We start from the raw sequence: 24,215 nt of genomic DNA, 5'->3' as shown, positions 1-24,215 counted from the left end.
ACAAAAAAAAAAAAAAAAAAAAAGAAAGAAAGAAAAGAAAAAAGCCTGAAAGAACAACAAAACAGAGAAACTAATTCTCAGTGACAGTCCCGTCTTTCATCTCAAGCCATGCCTTGAACTCTACCTTATTTAATTATTAAATCAGGAGCTGCTCAGCAAGATCTGTCTAGTTTTGATGATTCTTAAATTCAATCCTGCTGACAGACTCTGTCCATTTTTCTCTATATTTACTGTTACTTAATGACAACGTCTGAATGCTAATTTTTAACTTCAACTTTCATTAAAAATTGAATGAAGTTTCTCTGACAATGACCACTTGGCTCAAAAGCATCATTTTCCTTTACATCCCAAATGTATGAAGATTAAAAATTCCACTGTGAAAGATGTTGCTCCTATATTATTGAATTAATAAAATAGAACTATACAGTCAACATTGTAGGCAATCAGTATGCTTCACAAATTTCAACTTTAAAATTACTTAATATGTTTAACTCCTGTTTGCAAAAATTTAGGATTTTGGAGATGACAAAAATGTATTTCAGATTACAAATTTGGTGGTTGTTCATGACTTTAAATATATTATCATGCTGATTATCCAGAAAATAAATTCTTTTTTTCAAATGTTTATTAATTTTTGAGAGAGAGAGAAACAGAGCATGAGCGGTAGAGGGGTAGAGAGGGAGACACAGACTCCGAAGCAGGCTCCAGGCTCCGAACTGTCAGCACAGAGCCTGATACAGGGCTCAAACCCACGAACCTTGAGATCATGACCCGAGCCAAAGTCGGACACTAACCAACTGAGCCACGCAGGTGCCCCAGAAAATAAATTCTTGGTATTTTTTTACCCCAAAAATCCTGATCCACCTCCTGCCTCTGCATTGTGCTGAAGAGCATCATCATTTGCTGGCCAATATCATGTCCAAGTCAGCCCCTCTCTTACCTGGGCTACAATAATAGCTTCCTAATCAGTCTCCCTGCTCCCATTCCTGGCCCCTCACACTTTTTTCTCTGCACAGGACCAGAGAGACATGTTTACAATATTAACCAGATGGAATTGCTTCCATGTGCTCCACCCATTAAAAATTCAATACAGATATACTAAAAATTCAGTGAATTGAACACTTTAGAATAATTTTGTAACATATAAATTATGCCTCAATAAAGCTGTTTTAAAAAAGTTAACCACAATGGTCTACACAGTTTTCTCTGATCTGTCCCCTAACTCGTTTCCTACTGCTCCCAATGCTTGGTCTGCACTGCCCCCTTGCTATTCTCTGGACTTGCCTGACACATACCAGTGCTAGGATCTTTGCACTGGCTGTTCCTTCTGCCTGAAATGCTGTTCCCAGATTATCACATGGCTCTTTCCCATACTTCCTGAGGTCTCTATGTTAATGCTCCCCCTCAGAAAGGCTTTCCACAATGGCCTTACCTATGTAGCACCTTCCTCCACCCTCTCCCCTCACACCAGTGTTGCTCAACCTTTTCTTTCTTCTTTTTTCTTTACTTTTTTTTAATGTTTATTTTTGAGACAGAGAGAGATAAAGCATGGGTTGGGGAGGAGAAGAGAGACAGAGACACAGAATCAGAAGCAGGCTCCAAGCTCTGAGCGGTCAGCACAGAGCCCGACGCGGGGCTCGAACTCACCAACAGTGAGATCGTGTCCTGGGCCGAAGTCGGACGTAAAACTGACTGAGCCACCAAGTGCCCCAAACTTTTTTTTCTTCTAATTATTGCCCCCCTAATTAAGACTTTTTAGATATTTTTCTTTTACTCATTCCCTACCATTAAAGTTTAATACCCCAGACACACTGTTTATAAACTGTACCATTGGAGGACCACAAGCCACTATAATATCTAAAATTTCTTTTATCCCAACAACCAATTCCCACAGCCTTGAACAAAATCAGCCCCATTTACAATGCATGTCTTCCATTGACTTCTTTTTCATCAGAGCACTGAGTACCACTGGACGTTTATAGTTATTAATTGGCTGTCACGCTCAGAAAAGTGTGAGCAAGGACTTTCTGGTCATCACTTTGGCTCCAGGACCAAGTATAATGCCTGCCATGTTTCTCTAATGGACTACAAATGTCTCTTGGATTTATTACGCTTTAAACAGGGAGGAGAGAGTGAGCCTCACCATAAAGGGCTCCAGACACTATTGCTGTTGATGTGTAGGAGCTCCTTATCTGTTCTGGATGCCAATCCCTTACCACTTCTGTGATGTGTAAATACATTCACTCTGCTTGAGAAAAGAAGAAAATAAGAGGAGGAGGAGGTCACCACTAAATGAAAATATTGGATATGAAAAACTGTAATAATTAAGGGGTGGCTGGGGGGCTCAGTCAGTTGAACATCCGACTTCTGCTCAGGTCATGATCTCATAGTCTGTGAGCTTGAGCCCTGCGTCAGGCTCTATGCTGACAGCTCAGAGCCTTCAGTCTGCTTCAGATTCTCTCTCTCTCTCTCTCTCTTTCAAAAATAAACAAACATTTTTAAAAATGAAAAAAATATACTAGTTAAAATAAAAGGTATAGGGGCACCTGGGTGGCTNTAAAACAAAAATAAATAAATAAATAAATAAATAAAAGGTGTAACTGACACAATAAGCAGGAGGAAACTTACTAAAGAATTAATTGGTGAGAATGAGATCAGATAGGAAACTATTCTAAGAGCAGAGAATAGGAAGAAAGCAGAAAAAGATAGAAAACATAAAGACCTAAGGGGTAGGAAGGACCAATCTTTTTGGAGAAATAATGTAAATAAATTTCTCTGAACACAGATTTAAAGGGCTCAAATAATGCCCCAAAAAAACCCCACACCAGAGACATCAGAGTGACATTTAATGTTTCTAAAAATCAAAGACATTTGCTAATGTTCAAAACTGCTTGTATTCTCTCTCCTGAAAAACTGGATTAGACCACACTTCTTCTCCTGTTTGTCTCTCAATGTTCTCTTGTCTTCTGGCATCAAATTCTGAGGTGAGAAAATCTGAGGGAAACTTCATATATAAGTGACCTGAGTTTTAGTTGTTTTTCCTTCACTGGGGGGTGGGAAGAGTTACAGTCTGGCGCAGCTCAAAGGATTCTGAAGAGGCTCAACGACCCACCAGGCAATGCTCACCACACTTGGAGAACTTCTGTGATAAGAAATCTCTTAAGAAAATAGGGGCGCCTGGGTGGCTGTTGGTTACGTCAACCCTTAATTTTGGCTCAGTTCATGATCTCATGGTTCATGAGTTCAAGGACCACATCAGGCTCTGTGCTGCCAGTGCAGAGCCTGCTTGAGATTCTTTTTTTCTCTCTCTCTGTCTCTCTCGCTCTGTCCCTCCCCTACTCTTCCTCGCTCTCTCTCAAATAAATACATAAATGTTTTTTAAAGTCCAAAAAAAAAAAAAAAGGAAAAAGGAAAAAAATCCCTTTAGAAAATAACCTCATGTCTTCTGCTATGATCCCCCCATGCTTCATGAAGTGGGTAGAAGAGGAACAGAAAGATCTGGCTGGTCCAGGTTGTTAATTTTATCATCAAAAAAGTTGTATTATGGGACATTTCAAACAGATACAAAAGTAAAAACGGTAGTATCATAAATCCACTTGTGTCCATCACTCAAAGTCAGCATCTAGTTGCATCTTTAAAAAACTTTCTAGGGGCGCCTGGGTGGCTCAATCAGTTAAGCATCTGACTTCAGCTCAGGTCATGATCTCATGGTTCGTAGGTCCGAGTCCCGCGTCGGGCTTTATGCTGACAGCTCGGAGCCTGGAGCCTGCTTCAGATTCTGTGTCTCCCTCTCTCTCTGACCCTCCCCTGTTCAGGCTCTCTCTCTCTCTCTCTCTCTCTGTCTCTCAGAAATAAATAAAACATTAAGAAAAAAAACTTTCTAGGAATCCGAAGTGTTGAAGCACCACCTGACCAGAAGTGACTGATGCTAACAGGCCCTGAATGTCTAGAAGACCCAGGGTGCCACCCAGTTTGCCTGGACATCACTTCAGTGCTGACTTAAGGTTCTGCTTTCTTGAACTGGGCAGGTCAGTCGCACCTATAGCCTCCAACTCCAAAAACTGTATGACTGTCAAATGCTCTTTGTCCTTCTGAGTTTATGTCTTTCTTTATCCCTTTACTATCATTTTTGTGGGCAGGGATAGAAGCCAGCATGATCTTCAACCTGCCATCTTCAAACAAATGTTGATTAACCTCTTGACTTAATTATTTTCTCATTTATATGTCTCTCTTGATTTCTATTCTTGTATGTTACATTTTCAAAGATAACATTAAAAAATTATCAATTGAGTACTTATTATATAACTTAATTTGTGTATATTAATTTATTTTAAATTTCCAATAATATGTATTACACTGTCTACTGTTATCCTATCCAGCAGATGAGGAAAATTAACATTAGAAGAATTTACCTGGCACTCAAGCAAGTGCGAAACTGGGATTTGAACCCAAGATCTGAAAGCCTAAGTTCCAAGTCTCTATGGATCCTGCTTCTCCTTTCTATAACCCTGTGAAACTAGCCCTAGAGCTGGTCTCAGAGTCTCCACAATATGCCTGGAAAACTGACTCATGTTCAGACACCACACCTTTAAGTTTAAGCAAGTATGGGGCCAAGCCAGGAGGGCCCAGGTAGACCGTCAGTGGGAAATGAGAGCTGGGTAGAGCCTGGGACACAAGGCTCTACCATTCTGTGAGGTCACGTCACATATGAGGAACAAAACTGATAACGTACACTTGCCCGGATGTGAGGAGCTCTGTCCACATATCCACAGCCTACCTGTTCCGGGCTTACATATTGTAGGAAGTCAGCTAAGCTTCTCAGGCCAAAGATGCTCACTCTCTCAGACCTATCCTCTGCAAGGCTCCGTGAGGAGGCTCTTGAGGGGCCTCCTTCATCTTTCCCTAGAGAAATCATTGGTCTCTCTGCTATGTACTAGGGTGACCTTCTTCTGCATCCTCTCAAGATGGGAACTTTTGGGGTTCACCCACGTGATATCTCTGTCTTGTCCCTCAATCAAGTTGAAATAAAAGAGCAAGCAAATTAACAGAAATAAAGAAAAGAAAGGAAGAAAGAAAAAAAAAGAGAGATGGAGAGGGGGAGGGAGGGAAGAAAGGAGACAAAGAAGGAAGGAAGGAAAGAAAGGGAGAGGAGGAGGGAGGAAAAGAGAGAAGGAAGGAAGGAAACAACGAGGAAGAAAGGGGGAAAGGGAGAAGGGAAGAGAGGAAGGGAAGGAGGGAGGGAGGGAGAGGGGGGGAGAGAGAGAGAGAGAGAGAAAGANAAGCACAGAAGAATCCAGAGTAAAATCCCACAGCAAACTTCAACAGACTGTCCATTGTTGTATATAATTTTATATCGAGTAAGAAGGTAAAATGTTTTGTTAAATTCTAGAACGCATTTATTTATGCCTGGAACACATGGGGGAAGCATGGCCTCATGGAGATTAATAGGACGGTTACTAAAAATGCAAGAAAAGGGAAAAAGCCTCACCGTGGACTGCGTCTGTGCCATGTATTCACCCTCCATTTTATTCAGACGCATATTCGTGTCCTCGAGCAACTCTTGAATATTTTCTGTGTGCCGCTTTTGAAGATCAAACTTTTCCTTTTCCATTTCTGCCACAGCATTGTGGAGCTACAGTGAATTCAAGAATTGGTTTTTCACTATTATTATAGAAGAGATTAGTTTGCAATTCAGAAAAAAAATGTTTTCCTTTATTTCTCTATTTAGTTATTTGGCAACCTGAACAACAAAAGATACAAAACTCATAAATAAATATTCAAAGGAAAGATATTATATAGAGTGCGATTAAGAAACAATTTTTCTCTTTATTTTCCTGAAGTGAAAATTTTAATGAACAAACGAATATTAAAGGGAATTCTCCACCACAGGTAGAGAGAATAAATAAATCATACAGATAGCACAATACCTCAGCTAAACAAAACTAGTATTTGCCTGAAATCAGAAAGCAGAAAAGTTTATAATATTGTTATTAAGAATATCATCTGTTAGGATTTGCAGTTCATTTGCACAACATTTTGCACAAGAGTAAGGTTAACAATGCTTTCTCCTTTACCCTCACCCCCAACAAGAAACTATTTCTACCCATTCCATAATTTGTACAAAAGTAGAGGTAAAGATGGCATTTATAAATCAAATAGGGAAAGGATTCTCTAAGTAGAACTGGATACTATGTGTCCTCAAGTATGTAGGTTTTACAGAGATTAGGTGTTCACTGTTTAAATGGATGAAGCTCCAAAATATCTATAGAAAGAAAAGAAGGTAAAGGAAAGAAGGTGCAGTGGATAGCTTCTAAAGGGAGTTGAAAGCCTGTGCTCCCAGCCTGGGGGCAGTTCCTTCACTTATCTCAATGGGAGTGAAATTCTGAGTCCTGTCCTCAGGACAGGTCCACTCAGTAGATGGGGAGGGAAGAAGTCCAGAATAGTTTAAAGGACAGATCTGATTTCCCATTCATGAATAGGGGACGCAAGGATGTAACACATGCACACAGATTCTTATTTGACTAAGAAGACACCAAACCAAGTGGAGAGATGGTGGACGTTCAAGGCAGAATGCAGGCCCTAATTGTGCTCATTATTGGCAAGGGCCCCCAGCTGAACAGGAAAAGTGAAGATGGCTCAGTCACAGCCACACAAAAGAGACCCTGGGGTTCCACAAATTCAACATATGCAGTCTGGGCTCTTTTTGAGTGGTCCCCAGCTCCCTGGTATGTTGCTATTTGTACTTTTTGCCAATGTATATGTTTCAAACTGGTACATTGAATACGTCTGGTATTCAAAAGTCAGTCACTTAATGGCGTGTGAAAGTGGCAAAGCCCACAGCACCTCAGTTTCAGTGCTGCCGACGGATATGCGTAGTTAACCCTGATAAGTGATCTAAAAGGGTCTCTTAGAATTTTATGCTTTTACTCCTGTTGTAGTGGTTTCTTTATGTTTATGGTCTCCTGGAGGGCCCAGGACATGGCCTACTTAGAATTTAAAACCCACAATATCTAGTACACAGGAGTTTCTCAGGGGCATCCCATGTCAGATTTTGAAGGGGCCTATGCCTATTGAAGCTGGAGGAGGGTCTGTACGTCAGTCTGAGTCATCTCATCCAGGGAATTTACAGTTGTGCCTGCAAGAATAAACAGGATACTGGCAGAAACAAGGATGCTCTAACTTGGCTGCTATGTTTGAGGACCGAACAGGTGTATCTAGTCCAATAATTTGACTGGAAATGACGAATACTCAAGTATTCATCTAGAAATTCTATGGGTATCTACCAAGTACCAGGCACAATATATCACAGGGAGCCTCCTCAAACCTGGCAATGAATTAGCATTGAGGTAATTTGGTCTGGGAGGCTTTAAAGGGCAAGGTGCCCCTGAGAGATCAACTGAGCAGCATATATTACCTGTCAGGCTCTAAAGGACAAACCTTGCTAGGGGTTCTTAAGCCATCAGGGTGCCATCAGGGCCCTGATCATGAGGGGATCCATGCATTCTTTAGCCAGGGTTTGGCAGTGGATAAAGGGGATGCAAAAGGTCTTCCCAGGGTCCTCCATATGGGTCTTTAGCCTGGACACTTGACCATGTAAGTTGCCTCATGCCAGAAGGGACACAGACAAATCAGGAATCTGTCTAAGTAGCTGGAGAAGTATAAAAGCCCACAGGTTAATGGGGCAGCCACTCAGGCAAACAGTCAGGCAGTTCCTTAAGATGTTAAACACAGAATTACCATATGACCCAGAAATTCCACTCCTCAGTATATACCTGTGATATAACAGAAAATAGGTATGCTGGTCTCCACCCCCAGTTCCTGGCATAGAGCTAAAACCCCTGTTGTGTTAAGTGATAAGAGCACTAAGAGCATCTTTTCTTCTAATTTTTGGTCTTTGACCTTGGTTCCTACGCTCGAGCTCCTAAATCCCTTAGAATTTCCTAGGTCAGGGGCGCCTGGGTGACTCAGTCGGTTAAGCCTCCGACTTTGGCTCAGGACACAATCTCACAGTTCATGGGTTCAAGCCCTACGTTGGTCTCTGTGCTGACATCTCAGAGCTTGAAGCCTACTTCAGATTCTGCGTCCCCCTCTCTCTGCCCCTCCCCTGCTTGTGCTCTGTATCTCTTTCTCTCTCAAAAAAAAAAAGATTTAAAAACAATTTTTTAAGAATTCCCTACATGAAAAGAGTGTGTTTTGTTCCAATGAGATGACTCTTGATAGGCTCTTCAAGATGGAGGTCACCTGGAAGATCAGGCCATAATTAGAAGCTTGTTAACTTTCAGCCCCACACCCCATCCCCCAAGAAGGGGAGAGTGGCTAAAGAGTAAGTTTATAATTGCTCATGCCTGTGTTATAAAAATCCCAAAAATCTGGAGGTTCAGAGAGAGTCTAGGGTGGTGAACGTGCACAAGAGTGGTGTGCCAGGAGAGGACATGGAAACGTTGTGCCCCTTCCCTGTGTATCTCTTCATCTGGCCATTCATCAGTACCTCCTATTACATCCTTTATAGTAAAACAGTGTTAAGTAAGGTTTCCCTAAGTTCCATGAGCCATTGCCGTACATCAAGGAAGCCAAAGAGGGGTTCGTGCCGACTTCTATTTATAGCCATTTGGTTAGAGATACAGGTAACAACCTGGGACTTTTTGTTGACATCTCAAGTGGGGGTAGACTTGTGGGATTTAGCCCTTACCTTGTAGGATCTGATACTAACTCCAGGCAAATGGTGTCGAAATTTAATTGCATTACAGGACGCCAGTTGGTGTCCAAGAAAATTGCTTGATGTTTAGAAAATACACACATCTGGAGTCAGAAGAATTCGGAGTGTATGAGTGAAGAAAAACATGGGTAGTGTTTCCCCCATATAACAGCCAAGAGAGATGAAAACGTACGTCCACACAAAAACTCGTACACAAATTTTCATAGCAGCATTATTCATGATATCCAAAAAATGGAATCAATTCAACTGTTTATCAACTGATGAAGGTGAAACTTAAAAACATACGCTAAGTGAGCGAAGGCAGTCACAAACCGCCACATAGTATGTGATTCTACGGGCAGAATTCCAGAGACAGAGAGTGGATTAGTGTCTGCAAGCGGCTGGAGGGAGGGGAAATGAGAAGTGACTGCTAATGGGTTTCTTTCTGGGGTGACAGAAATTAAATAGTGATGATGGTCACATAATCCTGTGAATATAATGAAAACCACTGAACTGTACTCTTTAAACAGGTAAATTTTATGGTGTGTGAATCATAACTCTATGTTTTTAAAGGCCCACAGATTAGAAACAGCATGGTAGAGTCAGATAACTGGGAAAGTTCTGTGAAGCTAGTCCAAAAGCATAAGAAACAGCATAGGCTTGTAACAGAAGGTGAGGCTTAAAAGATCCAGAGTCTCAGTCATGAAGAATCCTGTAAATTTCCTACCAGGAAATCACTGGGGTGATTTAAACGTGGAGTATGTTGCAGCCACTCTGAAAAACAGTCTGGAGGTTCCTCAAAATATTAAAGATAGAACTACCCTATGACCCAGCAATAGCACTACTAGGATTTACCCAAGGGATACAGGAGTGCCGATGCACAGGGGCAAGTGTACCCCAATATTCATAGCAGCACTTTCAACAATAGCCAAATTATGGAAAGAGCCCAAATGTCCATCAACTGATGAACAGTTAAAGAAGATGTGGTTTATCTATACAATGGAGCACTACTTGGCAATGAGAAAGAATGAAATGGTGCCATTGGAACGTGGATGAAATTGGAAAGTATTATGCTGAGTGAAATAAGTCAGTCAGAGAAGGACAGATATCATATGTTTTCACTCATGTGGATCTTGAAAAACTGAACAGAAGATGATGGGGGAAGGGAAGGGGAAAAAAGTAGATACAGAGGAAGGGAGGCAAACCACAGGAGACTATTAAATACAGAGAACAAACTAAGGGTAGATGATGGGATGGGAGAGAGGGAAAATGGGTGATAGGCACTGGGTGTTGTACGTAAGCCAATGTGACAATAAATTATATTCATTAAAAATAATAATAATAATAAATAAACATGGTGTGTGGGGAGGGAAGGGGACCGGAGGGTTAGAAAGACCATCGGTGTGGTGTACTGGCAGGGGGCTGGGGGGGGGGGAGGAAGGGTGGACTGAAGAGGTGCAGCGTCCAGTTACAGCACAGGGAGGGGTGACAGCCTCTGGAACTAGGGAAGGACCAAGGGTGAATAAGAAAACAAGCAGCGCGAACAACACAATAGAACTTGACAAGAGACTGGATGTGGAGGTAAAGCAAGAAGAAGAGCCTAAGCAGCTGTGCAAATAGCAATGCCACAGGATACAGGGAATTAGGGAAAATCCCTAGGAGGAGACTGTTTTAGCAATAAAGGAAGAAGATGGGGTTTGGGAAGAACAATGGGATTCAGATCAAGGAGACATCTTAAACAGGAAGTTGTCATAACGGACTTGGAGTGAGACATGTGCAGTGAAGATTTCTATCAGGGATATTAGGGAATATGCGCACACGCATGCGTGCACACACATACCCCACATGTACACATGCATGTGTGCACACACCACATGCACACATATATACACCATGCACATGTGCACACACATGAGCACACATGCACGTGCACAAACTTGCACTACCTGTCCATATAGATACTTAATAATTTTTTAATGAATGCTTGCATAAATCATAAAGTACCCCTATCATCGTCTTGTTAATTTTTGGTACCTATCTTGCTTGCACCACGTTCGCCCATCTGCCCAGATTTACATGCAACTGTACTTCATAAAAGAGACCTTCCATCCCATGTGCAGTGCATTCATATCCGCCAATTACCATGTAGCTGTAAGAAAGATTTGCTAATCCAGCTGAAGGAATAAAATGTACCCTGTACACAGTGGAATGCAGAAGACTTTTCTCTTCTCATACCTGACAATTTAAACTGAAAAGGAAGGAACTAGGGAATTTAGACAAAGGGAGGAAGGGCACTCATTCTGTACACAATGCACAACAAACACAAAAATATGCCATACTTATGGAAAAGACCAAACCAAAATGTGAGAGTGAGAAAAACACATAAACTGTCAAAATAAAACTAGAAAAGAGCTAATTCTACCCATAGTAAAACATCTGCAATGCACTTCCCAGACTCATCCTATAACTACCATCCCCAGGACATATTTCAGGCCAACAGTGTCTGCCTGGAAAGGCATTTATAACTTCCAGTAAAACATTTTGAACCTGGTCTGTAATTGAGAGAATATGAGTTAACAGTATGACTTATCTTTATGACGGAATACCTCAAAAGAAGTAACATGATTTATTGTAAACACATATTGTAACCTGAACTAACGGTTAAGGGCTCCTAAGTGAAAGTACTATATGACTATGTGAGATTCATTCATAACAAGTATTTTTATTACATTGCTCTTGGCACCACTAAATTATATGAAAATATTTTCTTAATTAAATTAAATGCTCCTCCAAGAATAACCCATCCACTACTAATTTTGTTTACATCAAAAACAAGTTTGTACTATAAATACTGTATTATCTGAAATTTCAGAGAAGGAATGATCCAATGGCCAAAATCCAAAATTAAAAAGGTGTAATTTCCAAAAATTATCCTACTGCTTTTCCCTACTAATTTTCCTTAAAATCTATAAGTTATGACAAAAAAATTCAGAACATGAAACTCAAAAATTAATCAAAAGTAAGTTTTCTAAGTGAAACCTACTTTATAAACCATTATACTTCTAGATTATACCAAAACATGAACAGTAGCTATTTCTAGACAGTTAGGCTTGAATTTTAAGTTACTTTATTTTCTTTTTTCATACTTTTCTATATATTCTATGAATATATTTTTATAATTAAATGTACTACCTTGAAGCTTATACCTTTGTATTTTCCATTACCATTTTATGTCGCTTACCTTTTTTTCCCAATCATTATTCAGAGATTCTGTACTCTGTTCACATATCTTTTTTAGCTCTGTAATCTGGTTTTCTTTGGTCTCTCTGATAACTTGACAGTCACGTATAAGGATCTGAACTGTCAAAAATGATGAAAACATAGTTAAACCAATTCTAGCTACCTCATAAGAGTCTGGTGACAAAAAATATGGTTTGCCAGGTAACAGATAATTCCATTTTTCCGCAAGTCTTCCCAATTGCCTCGTCTGAAGTATCTCCTATTCTTTCCTCGCTTTTTCTCCATTTCTAACACCACAGAATTGGTTGAATCCATTACTATTCACTCCCTAGACAATTTAAACAGTGTGCTGGCCTCTATATCATTTCCTTCCAGTGGGTTCTCCATGGCTTTGAAGAGGCCCTTCTACAGTGCAAATGCAGCACCGTTACTACCAGATTTGAAATCTTTCTACAACTTCCCTCACCTAAAAGGTAAAAGCCAAAAATCTCTAATATGGAAAAGAGCTCCTCATGATCTGTCTGCTTCCTGGCCATATCTCTCAACACGTCCATATTTTTAAACCTCTATTGGAAACACACCAACCTACCTGCAGCTTCCGGAGGCCGTATTCTTTCATCTATTCACTGCCTAACTATGATCATTTATTACCTGGAATGCCCCTCTCTCCCTTGTTCAAGCATCACCTTCTATTCTTTTTTATTGTTTACTTATTTTGTGAAAGAGAGAGAGAGAGAGAGAGAGAGAGAGAGTGCAAGTGAGCGAGTTGGGGAGGGGCAGAGAAAGAGGGAGAGAAAGAATCCCAGGCAGACTCTGCACTGTCAGCCCAGAGCCTGACACCGAGCTCGACCCCACAACTTGGGAGATCATGACCTGAGTGGAGATCAAGAGTTGGATGCTTAACCGACTAAGCCATGCAGGTGCCCCTCGAGTATCACCCTCTTTATGAACCATTCATCAACCAGATTCCTCCCCTTGCCAGGGCAGAAAGAAACTCCTCTTTATTCCCAGGGAACCTCATCTATTTCTCCAATAAATCACTTATTACTTCATATGTTATAATGGTTTACTTGCCTATCTCCTAAGGAGAAAGACATCTCAACTTTTTATCTACAGGGCATAACACTGTCACACAGGCCAAGTACTTAAAAAGATGTGTCCTAAACAAATAGATGAAGGAATTCATCACTTCAATATACTGTCCACTCCTAGATACATTAAAATCATCATCACGGTTTATGTTACTGAAGCAAAATAGGCTTTCAGTTATATAAAACATTTCCCTTATAAATCATCTAAATTTCTATCTTCTTATTATAAATGATTTATGGGGCACCTGGGTGGCTCAGTTGGTTAAGCATCCGACTTTGGCTCAGGTCATGATATCATGGTTCATGAGTTCGAGCCCCGCATCGGGCTCTGTGCTGACTGACATGTTAGAGCCTGGAGCTGCTTTGGATTCTGTGTCTCCCTCTCTCTCTCTGCCCCTCCCCCGCTCACACTTTGCCCCCCTCTCTCAAAAATAAACATTAAAAAAATTTTTTAATCTTTTAAACTGTCACTATATCAGTGATATATATCAACTAAAAATTTGTTGAATATACCCATGTCTTCTGGAGGGTAAAATAAATTGTATTTTTGCTTGAATGTACTATTTTCCTAGCTAACTGAATATGTTCTTCTTCACTTACTTTAAAATAGCAAAATTTTCATAAACATTTACAGAGAAACTTATTTCACTCATATATCTCAGCCACACAACACAAAAGGGGAAGAGGAGAGGAATCTAAGTTAACCTAACATTAGCCTTTAGCATTGACGACATTTTGCTTCACAATTCCAAAATTAAAACCAAGATCTGTTTGTAATTCAAAAAGCCTTAGGAAATATTATTTTTAAGTCTTAGGCATGTTTAAATTGCCTGGTTTGAATCAGCGTAAGAAACGAAAACCTAGAAAAAAATTTTAACTATTTTTGTAGCCACTGATATTTGGCAAAAGAACCTGAACAAATTTCTAATTACCTTCACCAAGATTTAAGTCTGGAAATAAACCTAAAAATATCTGCTTTGTTAGTTAACTTATATATGCAATTGCCACCCTAAATTTCAAGGGCATTATTCTCTCAGATACACTCAGGTTCGGTGGTTTGGGAGAGAGTAAGTTCCATATGGAAACACTAAGCGGAAACCTCTCCCACTGCTTCTATCTTACTGTTCACCAAATCCTCCAAAATGGCTTCTTCAGTTCCACCCTCACTACCTCCCATAGCCTTCTGGGTCCTTAGTAGTTTACATGCCAAATTACAGAAGCATGGGAGCAGAACATTCTCGAGTCGGAAGGGACTTTATATGTTATTTACTCCACCCTCACCATTTTATAATGAGTAAGCCGTGGCCGAGAAACTTCAGGATGTCATGGAGCAGACATTGAACAGCAGGTCTGGGATTAGAGCCCATGTTTCTAATAAGCAGAAGAATTCGCTCTCACTCTCGCTCTCTCCATGCCACCTCTATTATGACAGACTAGAAACCACCCTCACCTTGTTTGGCACTGACCGTTACCAGGCTACTACTCCTAAAACATGAGGTTCTAAGGCTCACTTCTCAAAAATCTTCTCTGATTCCCTAGCATCTACAAGATAAGCTTGGAACTTCTAAATCTGAAATTCAAGGTCATGCTGAAGGTCTCTTGTCTGGTCCTTTTCAATCCTTCTCCTAATGCACAGGACGTCCACTCCAGCTCAAGGGCTCTTCTTCATTCTCCCCACACCTAACAGCACAGGCTTCCTGTCCCAGTACCTGGACCCCTTCCCTCCACCTAATCAAATCTTACAAAACTGTTATTAAGGTTCCTTTTGCTAAAACAGATTTTCAGAACTCTCTCTGACTGCCTGTTGCATTTCAATGTTTTAACCTATAGTCATAGTCAATTTAATACTTGATTATATGCTTTCTTTTCCTTTGTAATGAAAGTATAAATGGGGAATACTTTTTAAATGTTTGTTCTGTCAATCACAACACCAGCATAGACCACAAGGCTGAAAGCAGACACTTAATGTAATGAATTTTATTAGGCCAAGAGGAGTGATTTCCCTAGACTTCGCTCTGAAAGCAGGTATGACCGACCCATGGCCACTTCGGTCCAATAAGAAGAGAGAGTTAAGAGGTAGGAAGAACAGTGGCAGATTCATCCAACTCCTAATCAAACCAACTACCACTAACTACCACTGCCACCATCTCTCACAAGTACATACACACACACACACACACACACACACACACTCCACATATTCACCCATATGCACACATACATACATATAAACACAACACATACACCACACCACACATACATACACACACCACACACACCACACCACTCATACACACATACCACATAACTCACACACACACATATGCCCCATATGCACACATATATACACAGCACACACACACATAGATAAAAACATACCACACACACCCACACACACACCACATACCCCATACACACACATACATACACACACCATACATACACATATACACACCCCACATAACCACACACACACAGATACTACATACCCCATAAACACACATACACCCCATACGCACATACATAAACATACACTACATACCTTCCCACACCACCCACATACACACATCACATACCCCATACAGACACATACATACTATATACAATATACAGATACACACACACACACACACACACACACACACACACAGAGTTTTGACTCAGTTGTATGGAAGTCCACATAAACATGCCCATCTCATACTAAAGGCCAGAAACAAAATTTTACTTTATACAACCACTAAAATAAAATGGAAATGCTTATAAAAAATTGATGCAACAATATAACATCACCTTTCTTTTCAAGTTTTCTAATAGTCTCCTCCATTTCATTTTGTTTCTTTTTGTATAAAATTTTTAATTCTTCTATTTCATTATTCTTTCTTTCTAGAATCTGGAAATAAATTTAAAATGTTTTAGTAAACTATTTTTTACATATAAAACACATAACTTTTAAAAGGAGCACAATATTTTTTGTTGTCTATCTCAGTGAATCGCATAAATGGGTTTCCAAAAAAAGATATAAAAACTATATTCTAGTGCACTGAGAAAATATAAACTACACTAGAATAATTGATTACTGAAAGAAATATGTCATCAGCTTTCAATTTTCATGTATCAATTTTCAAGGAGAATATAAATAATCATTTAAGTGATTCTCTAAAATATAATTCAGAAATTAAAGTGTGTCATAAAGAAGCATAGAGAAGCCTCCAGAAACTTGGCATGTTGGTGCAGCATGATCCGCCCCCCCACTGCACTGGGACAGAACACCTGCAGATGAGTGGATCCCTGGATGCTCCCCCTGTCCTTTCATTTTCATGCACAATAACAAGAATCCCCAGACACATGGGTAGATGAGCTGCAATAGGCTTCTTTTAGATCTCGCTCTGCTATTATGAATCAAAAAAGTCAGTTTCAAAATAAGTCAAAAATTGCATGAATATTTTACATCATTAATTGTATTGTATCAGAACTTCTAAATGAATCACTTATTAGGATTTAATCATGATTTTATCCTCCTAAACATATCTACACACACGTTAAAGAAATAACCAAAATGCAGTAGTTAGCAAGTAGAACAAAAAAATGTGCTAACAAAGGGGAAAAAAGAAAAACAAACCGAGGCAGGAGTATGAATATCCACTTTTCTTATGGTTGGAGTATATTTCTTATACACTCAAATTCAGCTTAAAATAATATTGGCAGGAAAGGTTATTCACCAACATCTAACCAGCCTTTTCTTAGTGCTTTTGTTACCAGCATTTTACTTTACAATTCATGGTTTTAATTCCACCTCTAAGAATGACTGGTAAATGAGAAAAGGAGCTAGTTTGATCCTAAAGTCCATAAAGAAGCAAAAAAGGAAAAGAATGTACACAAACAGATACAACACTCTAGTTTTATTCCTCCCTGATTCCTGACACTTAGAAAATGCCATGCAAGCAGCAAATTGATGAATATACTTTCCAAACCTGGAGTAAGGTCAAGGATTTTATTTATATTTTACATGGCATTTCAAACTAGTTGCATTGCTTTCTTTTTTCATGTAGAATTTATTTTAAAGAAGAAATTCCTGGAAAGAATTTTATTATTAAATGTTTTTCTTAGAATTGATCTTTGTAACGGACATACCAAGAAGTCTATTTCAAACTCTATTACTGTGATTTTCCAAATATATTATTACACTTATTTATCTTACACATCAATAGATTCTATTTCATTTGGATATATATTATGTCATATTAAAATTACATTACCAAATCTCTAACATATTTGTGATAGAGAGTTGTTTCTATCTAACCAATTTGAGCTAAGGTAAAATTCTACTAAGAGCAGAAAGTAAGACTGGCCTTTAAAATGTGAATGAGAAAGAAGGAAAAGGATTCAATATTTTTTCTCTTTCTAATTTTCAATCAGTGGTTTCCTTCTTGTTGTTTTGAAAGAAAATGAGCCAAATAGGCACCTGGCTAAATATGGATATATTTTCAGCTTTTAAGAAAGCTTGGATATGTGATGTGTGGCAGAATCAGGCTTAGCGGTGAAACAGTAAATGCCAAGTTTCAATTTGGATTAATCTTTATATACTGAAATATAGATCTATGTATCACTCAATTTTTTAAATCAATACTAAAATATACTAATCATTCAAAATCCATGTAGGATAACCATAAATTGATTATTGCTGCTGTGCCCATTAAGAATAAAAATAAGTTTTCTTTAAAAATACAAATGGAAACATTAAAAGGCACAAATCCCAATGAGCCACTGAAAGAAAAAGAAGCCTACATTCAGTGCTACCAACACAATGTATGCAGTATATTACAAACAGAACTAAATCCAAAAGTTCCTTTTTATTTTTTATTTATTTTTTTAATAGTTTATTGTCAAATTAGTTTCCACATAACACCCAGTGCTCATCCCCACAAGTGTCCTCCTCCATGCCCATCCCCCCCTCCCCCCACATCCATCAGTCCTCAGTTTTTGTCAGCATTCAAGAGTCTCTCATGGTTTGCTTCTCTCCCTTTCCCCCACCATTTCTGCCCTTCTTCTCCCCCTTGTTCCTCCGTCAAGTTCCTCCTAATCCTCCTATACGTGCAAACATATGATATTTGTCCTTCTCTGCCTGACTTATTTCGCTCCTTTTTAAATTAAAAAGCAAATTTTAATTTCCAGAAAACCAAAAAGAATATCAGACTCAAACAAACACTAGTGTGTACAGCTAATATCTTACTTGAGCTTTTACAAAAGTTAACGCTTGAATGCAGATTAAGGACTCTAAGAAGGCCAGCCTTCAAACAACAGATGAAGAACTAAAAGGTAGTGGAAACTGTAAGGATTTACATAAACACATTTGTTTAGAAAATGAAGTACAAAGATCCAACTTTTGCTGAAATACTAAGTTAGCAAATTCTATTTATAACATAGACTACTAAATAAGTGGACGGTGGGATGGATGGTCACAAGACCCAGAATATTCCGAGTATTCAATGTTAATGAAAGAGTGAACGGTAGATACCCTACCTTCTGAACATCGGCATCATGTTTCTGCTGCAGTTTCAGCTTCTCCTCATGGCATTTAGCTTCTATCATTTTTGTTTTTATGTCCAGCTTCAAGGAAAACATTTCAAAGGTGTTATTCACATACCTTTCCCTTTGGCAAAAGTACACAATTCAATTAAAATAATTCCTGATACGAAAGTGTCCTTTTCAACTTTTTTCTTCTAGCCACTGGTCTAGCAATCACATCATTTTACCAACATGTTGGTTACATTGTTTGATTACTTCCAAGCTAATTAAGTCCTTCAGATAAATTTCACTTGATAGGCAAAATCGAGAGTAGTAAATACAGATTCATCAGTTATCCTGACCCCACTCCACCCCTCAAAAAAAGTCATCTTAAATTTTGCTAAAGCCACTCAGTAATTTAGCCTATTTTACTAATTTTGAGTCTCTATTCAACCTTTTTACTTTTTTCTTTTCTCATATCTACATGCTCATTAAAACTACTCTTATTTACCTTCACACTTGAAGGTGACAATTTGAGAGTGGATGGCCACAATTATGGCATATTACTGATAACCGTACATTTCTCTTAACAGATCTTTCAGTTCTGTCTCTTAGAATCACAGACCCTGACTACCTCAAGGAAGTCACTTTACTCCTTTCAAGCATTCATTAACAACTCCTATCCTCCTCAAACCAACGTGTACTGTACCAGCGCTCTGAGCAAGGCCAGCCAAATGTAACCAAATTGTTGATAATAATGGGTGCATCTCAAAATTAAAAGAATAATAGTGACAGGTTTTAAGACAAATAACATAAAACTGATTATCTCAAAATGTGAAAGTACTTGACTACCCAATTCCTTACCATTTCCAAGAGTGTATATATACTGGCGTCTAACAGACCTCATTTCTACTGTGGATTTTAATGTTACTATATTAACTACTGTGACTTTGGGCAAGTCACCCTTTGAGATTCCATTTCTTCTCCTACTAGTCAAACTCACCTCGGTGAGTTGTGAAGCTTATTTTCACGGATATCATTGAAGTAATTATACTCAGGACACAAAGTAGGTACTCAAAAGAATTAGTCTACAACCTTCAGGAAATTTTTCTGAGAAATATATCGGGGTGCCTGGGTGGCTCAGTTGGTTGAGCATCTGACTTCGGCTCAGGTCATGATCTCACAGTTTGTGGGTTCAAGCCCTGTGTCAGGCTCTGTGCTGCTCAGAGCCTGGAGCTTGCTTCAGAGTCTGTGTCTCCCTCTCTCTCTGACCCTCCCCTGTTCACACTGTGTGTGTGTGTGTCTCTCTCTCAGAAATAAATAAAACATTAAAAAAAATTTTTTTAAAGAAATATATATCAAAATAATCTCTTGGAAATTTCTGAAATATACTTTATATTTTTCAATTTATGTTTCAAAAACCCAGGAGTGCCTGGGTGTCTCAGTAGGTTAAGCATCTGACTATTGATCTCAGCTCAAGTCATGATCTCACAGTTCATGGGAGCAAGTCCCACATTAGGCTCTGGGGCTGACAGCGAGGAGCCTGCTTGGGATTCTCTTTCCCTCTCTCTCTCCCTCCCCTGCTCATGCATACCCTCCACCCCCATAAAACAAATAAACATTAAAACAAAGTAATGACCCCTAAGGTCAGGAACATGACAGGGATTTCCACTCTCACCACTGTTGTTCAGTGTAGTGCTGGAAGTTCTAGCCTCAGCAATCAGACAACAAAAAGAAATAAAAAGCATTCAAATCACAAGGAAGAAGTCAAACTTTCACTTTCCCAGATGACATGACACTCCACTTAGAAAACTCAAAAGAAAACTAATTTGACAATAAACTATTTGTAAAAAAAAAAAAAAAGAAAAAAGAAAACAACTTGAGTGATACAAATAAACTTTATTTCACACTTCAAAAAAAAAAAGAAAAGAAAAGAAAACTCAAAAGACTCCACCAAAAAAACACTAGAATTACTACATGAATTCAGCAAAGTCACAGAATATAAAATCAACAGCAGAAATCTGAGGCATTTCTATACACCAATAATGAAGCAGTAGAAAGAGAAATCAAGGAATCAATCCCATTTACAACTGCACTGAAAACCATAAAATACCTAGGAAGAAACTTAACCAATGAGGTAAAAGATCTATAATGTGAAAACAATAGAAATTTATTTAAAAAATGAGCAAGACACAAAGAAATAGAAAAACATCCCAAGCTCATGGTTAGGAAGAACAAATATTGTTAAAATGTCCATACTCCCCAAAGCAATCTACATAGTCAATGCAACCTGTACCAAAATAACCCTCACATTCTTCACAGAGCTAGAACAAACAATTCTAAAATTTGTATGTAACCACAAAAGACCCTGAATAGCCAAAGTACTATTGAAAAAGAAAACCAAACCTGGAAGCATCACAATCCCGGATGTCAAGCTGTATTACAAAGCTATAATCATCAAGACAGTACAGTATTGGCACAAAAACAAACACATAGGTCAATGGAACAGAATAGAGGCCCCAGAAATGGACCCACAAATGTATGGCCAACTAATCTTTGACAAAGCAGGAAAGAGTACCCAATGGAAAAAAGACAGTCCCTTCAGCAAATGCTGTTTGGAAAACTGGACAGAAGCATGCAGAAGAATGAACTTGGACCACTTTCTTACATCATACACAAAAATAAACTCAAAATGGATGAAAGACCTAAACATAAGACAGGATGCCATCAAAATCCTAGAGGAGAAAACAGGCAACAAATTCTCTGACCTTGGCCACAGCAACTTCTTACCAGACAGGTCTTCAGAGGCAAGGGAAACAAAAGCAAAAATGGGACCTCATCAAGACAAAAGCCTTCTGCACAGTGAAGGAAACAATTAACAAAACTAAAAGGCAATTGATGAAATGGGAGAAAATATTTGCAAATGACGTATCAGATAAAGGGTTAGGATCCAAAAATCTATAAAGAACTTATTAAGCTCAACACCCAAAAAACAAATAATCCACTGAAGAAGTAGGCAAAAGACATGAGCAGACAATTTTCCAAAGACATCCAGATGGCTAAAAGACAAATGAAAAGATGCTCAACATCACTAAATCAAAACCACAAAGAGATACCACCTCACACCTGTCAAAATGGCTAAAATTAACAACTCAGAAAACAACAGATGTTGGCGAGGATGCAGAGAAAGAGGAACCCTTTGGCACTCCTGGTGGGAATGCAAACTGGAGCAGCCACTCTGGAAAACAGTATGAAGGTTCCTCAAAAAGTTAAAAATAGAACTAGACTACAACCCAGCAATTGCACTACTAGGTATTTATCCAAAGGATACAGGCATGCTGATTCGAAAGGGCACAGGCACCCCAATGTTTAAAGCAGTGCTATCGACAATAGCCAAAGTATAGGAAGAACCCAAATGTCCATCGATGGGTGAATGGATAAAGAGGATGTGGTATATACATACAGTGGAGTATTACTCAGCAATCAAAAAGAACGAAATCTTGCCATTTACAACAAGGTGGATAGAACTCAAGTATATTATGCTAAGTGAAATAAGTCAGACAGAGAGACAAATATATGATTTCACTCATAGGTGGAACTTAAGATACAAAACAGATGAACATAAGAGAAGGGAAGCAAAAAATAACATAAAAACAGAGAGGGAGACAAACCATAAGCAACTCTTAAATACAGAGAACAAACGGAGCGGTGCTGGTGAGGTGTTGGGTGGGGGAAAGGGCTAGAGGGGTGATGGGCATTAAGGAGGGCACTCATGAACACCAGGGGTTATATGTAAGTGATGAATCACTAAATTCCATTCCTGAAATTATTATCACACTGTAAGTTAACTAATTTGGATTTAAATAAAATTAAAAATAATTTTTTTAAATAATGAATTTGAACTGGAGATAAACACGCATGATCAAATCAACATAGTCAAATGAAACTTAAAAGTTTTACAACAAAAGTTCTCAGAGACTCATGATTTATTAAACACTCAGTGGTGGGGTGGGAAGCAGTCATCCATTTACTATACAAAAGAAAGAAATTCTGAATGTTTCCATTCTCTGGCCTCTAACTCCCATCATACTTTTCCCTCATTTTAGCAGAAAGGGGGCTGGGTGATCTAAGTTCACGTGAAGATCCTCAATGCAGCATTTTAGCAGTCTATTAAAAAGTGAGCTGAAAAAGTAATATAAGCAAGCTGGGCGGATACAGGAGACACAATTCACTGCCATATCTTTCCACACTGCTTCCAAGAGAATTTATTACACGTTAGGCTCCTGAGGGTAAGCCCTAACCACCAAGGAACTATGTTGCATGTTCCAACCCACCTTCTCCATCTGTTCCACCTCAATCCTGGTTGACCAGATTAGGAATAAACACCTGACAAATGTTTAAGCAATCCATTAGCTGGAGAATAACTGTGATATTCTCTCTCAAGAATCTGAAGTAGGACAGCAAGTTAGTGACTTTGAGGAACAATTTCTAGAGGGGCAACAACTGGGAGAAAGCAGACAAACCCACTATACAGAAGAGAGCAAAGCAAATAAACCAACGCTGCAAAGACTAGAAATGACAGCATCTCAAACATGAAGTAAGCCAACTCAGGCCCTACTGGTCTCATGATACTAGGCATATTTGAATTTGAAAGTCTTTGTATTCCTTTTTAATTTAGGTAAGCTTGATGGATCTCTGTTCTTGCAACCAAAGAGTTGTATCTAAATTTGATTTTTCTGCTGTAACTTTTTACTTTGATATAATATTAAACTTAAAGAATATTTCCAATTATAGTACAAGGAGCTCCCCCATGTGCCCTCCACCCAGATTCGCTAGCTGTTTATATTTGGCTGATGCACTTTATCAATTTTTTGTATCTATATCTATTTACAGATGTACATAAAACTATTTTTGGAACCATTCGTGAGAAAGCTAGAGACACTGTGCTTCTTTATCCTGAAAAAACTCAGTGTATATTTCCTTAAAACAAATATGCTTTCTTTTAACATCACAGCCCTTACTGAAATCAGGAAATGTAATATAACACAATATTACTTAATGCACAGTTTATAGTCAAGCTTTATCGATTATCACAGTAACGCCCTTTAAAGCTATTTTTTTAGTCTGAGATCTAATTCAGGAGCACACAATGCCCTTAGTTACCATGTCAACTGTATCTCCTTTAATCTGGAACAGCCTTTCTTTGTGTTTCTTGACCTTGACATTTCTGAAGAGTATAGCCAATTACTGAATGTCCCTCAGTTTGGATTTGTCTGATGCTTCTAGATGACTAGACTTACTAGATTTTGATGGCATTAACACTAACATGATATTGTATCCTTTTTCATTCCATCTTATTAGGAAGAGGTTCGTTTGTCCCCATATTGCCAATGTAACATTTGATAACTTGGTTAAGAGAATGAACACCAAGTTATTATAAGGGTAATATTAAAAAAGAAGTTTCTCCACTACCATTCTAAAATAATGATGATGATGATGATAATGATGATGATGATGATAAAAGAGTATCTCAAAAAAAAAGGCGTTTCTCTTTTCTGAAAACTCTTACCTTGATACCATAGAATACCTCTGTATTTCTGCCCTCTATGGCATAATTCATGATACATTATCATGATTAGACTATAGAAACAATCTTACTAGTATAGTATATAAACACAATATAG

General features: G+C 38.7%; 1 protein-coding gene across 5 annotated transcripts in view; it reads right to left on the bottom strand.

The window, feature by feature from the left end:
- CEP112 (centrosomal protein 112) overlaps positions 1–24,215 on the bottom strand; it is a 420,942-nt gene that overhangs the window by 318,580 nt on the left and 78,147 nt on the right. For 4 of the 5 annotated variants that reach the window (XM_077780421.1, XM_077780423.1, XM_077780422.1 and 1 more), the window contains 4 exons: positions 18,547–18,633; positions 15,817–15,916; positions 11,937–12,055; positions 5,489–5,632 (listed from right to left, as the gene is read on the bottom strand). In XM_077780421.1, the coding sequence (XP_077636547.1) occupies positions 5,489–5,632; positions 11,937–12,055; positions 15,817–15,916; positions 18,547–18,633 (450 nt within the window). The remainder of the gene's footprint in view (positions 1–5,488; positions 5,633–11,936; positions 12,056–15,816; positions 15,917–18,546; positions 18,634–24,215) is intronic. The other variant, XM_077780424.1, reaches the window with a different exon arrangement.

The sequence above is a fragment of the Crocuta crocuta genome, unplaced genomic scaffold, assembly GCF_008692635.1.
Source record: "Crocuta crocuta isolate KB4526 unplaced genomic scaffold, BGI_CrCroc_1.0 scaffold288, whole genome shotgun sequence".
Taxonomy (NCBI): domain Eukaryota; kingdom Metazoa; phylum Chordata; class Mammalia; order Carnivora; family Hyaenidae; genus Crocuta; species Crocuta crocuta.
This window is presented reverse-complemented; position numbering and strand designations above follow the sequence as displayed.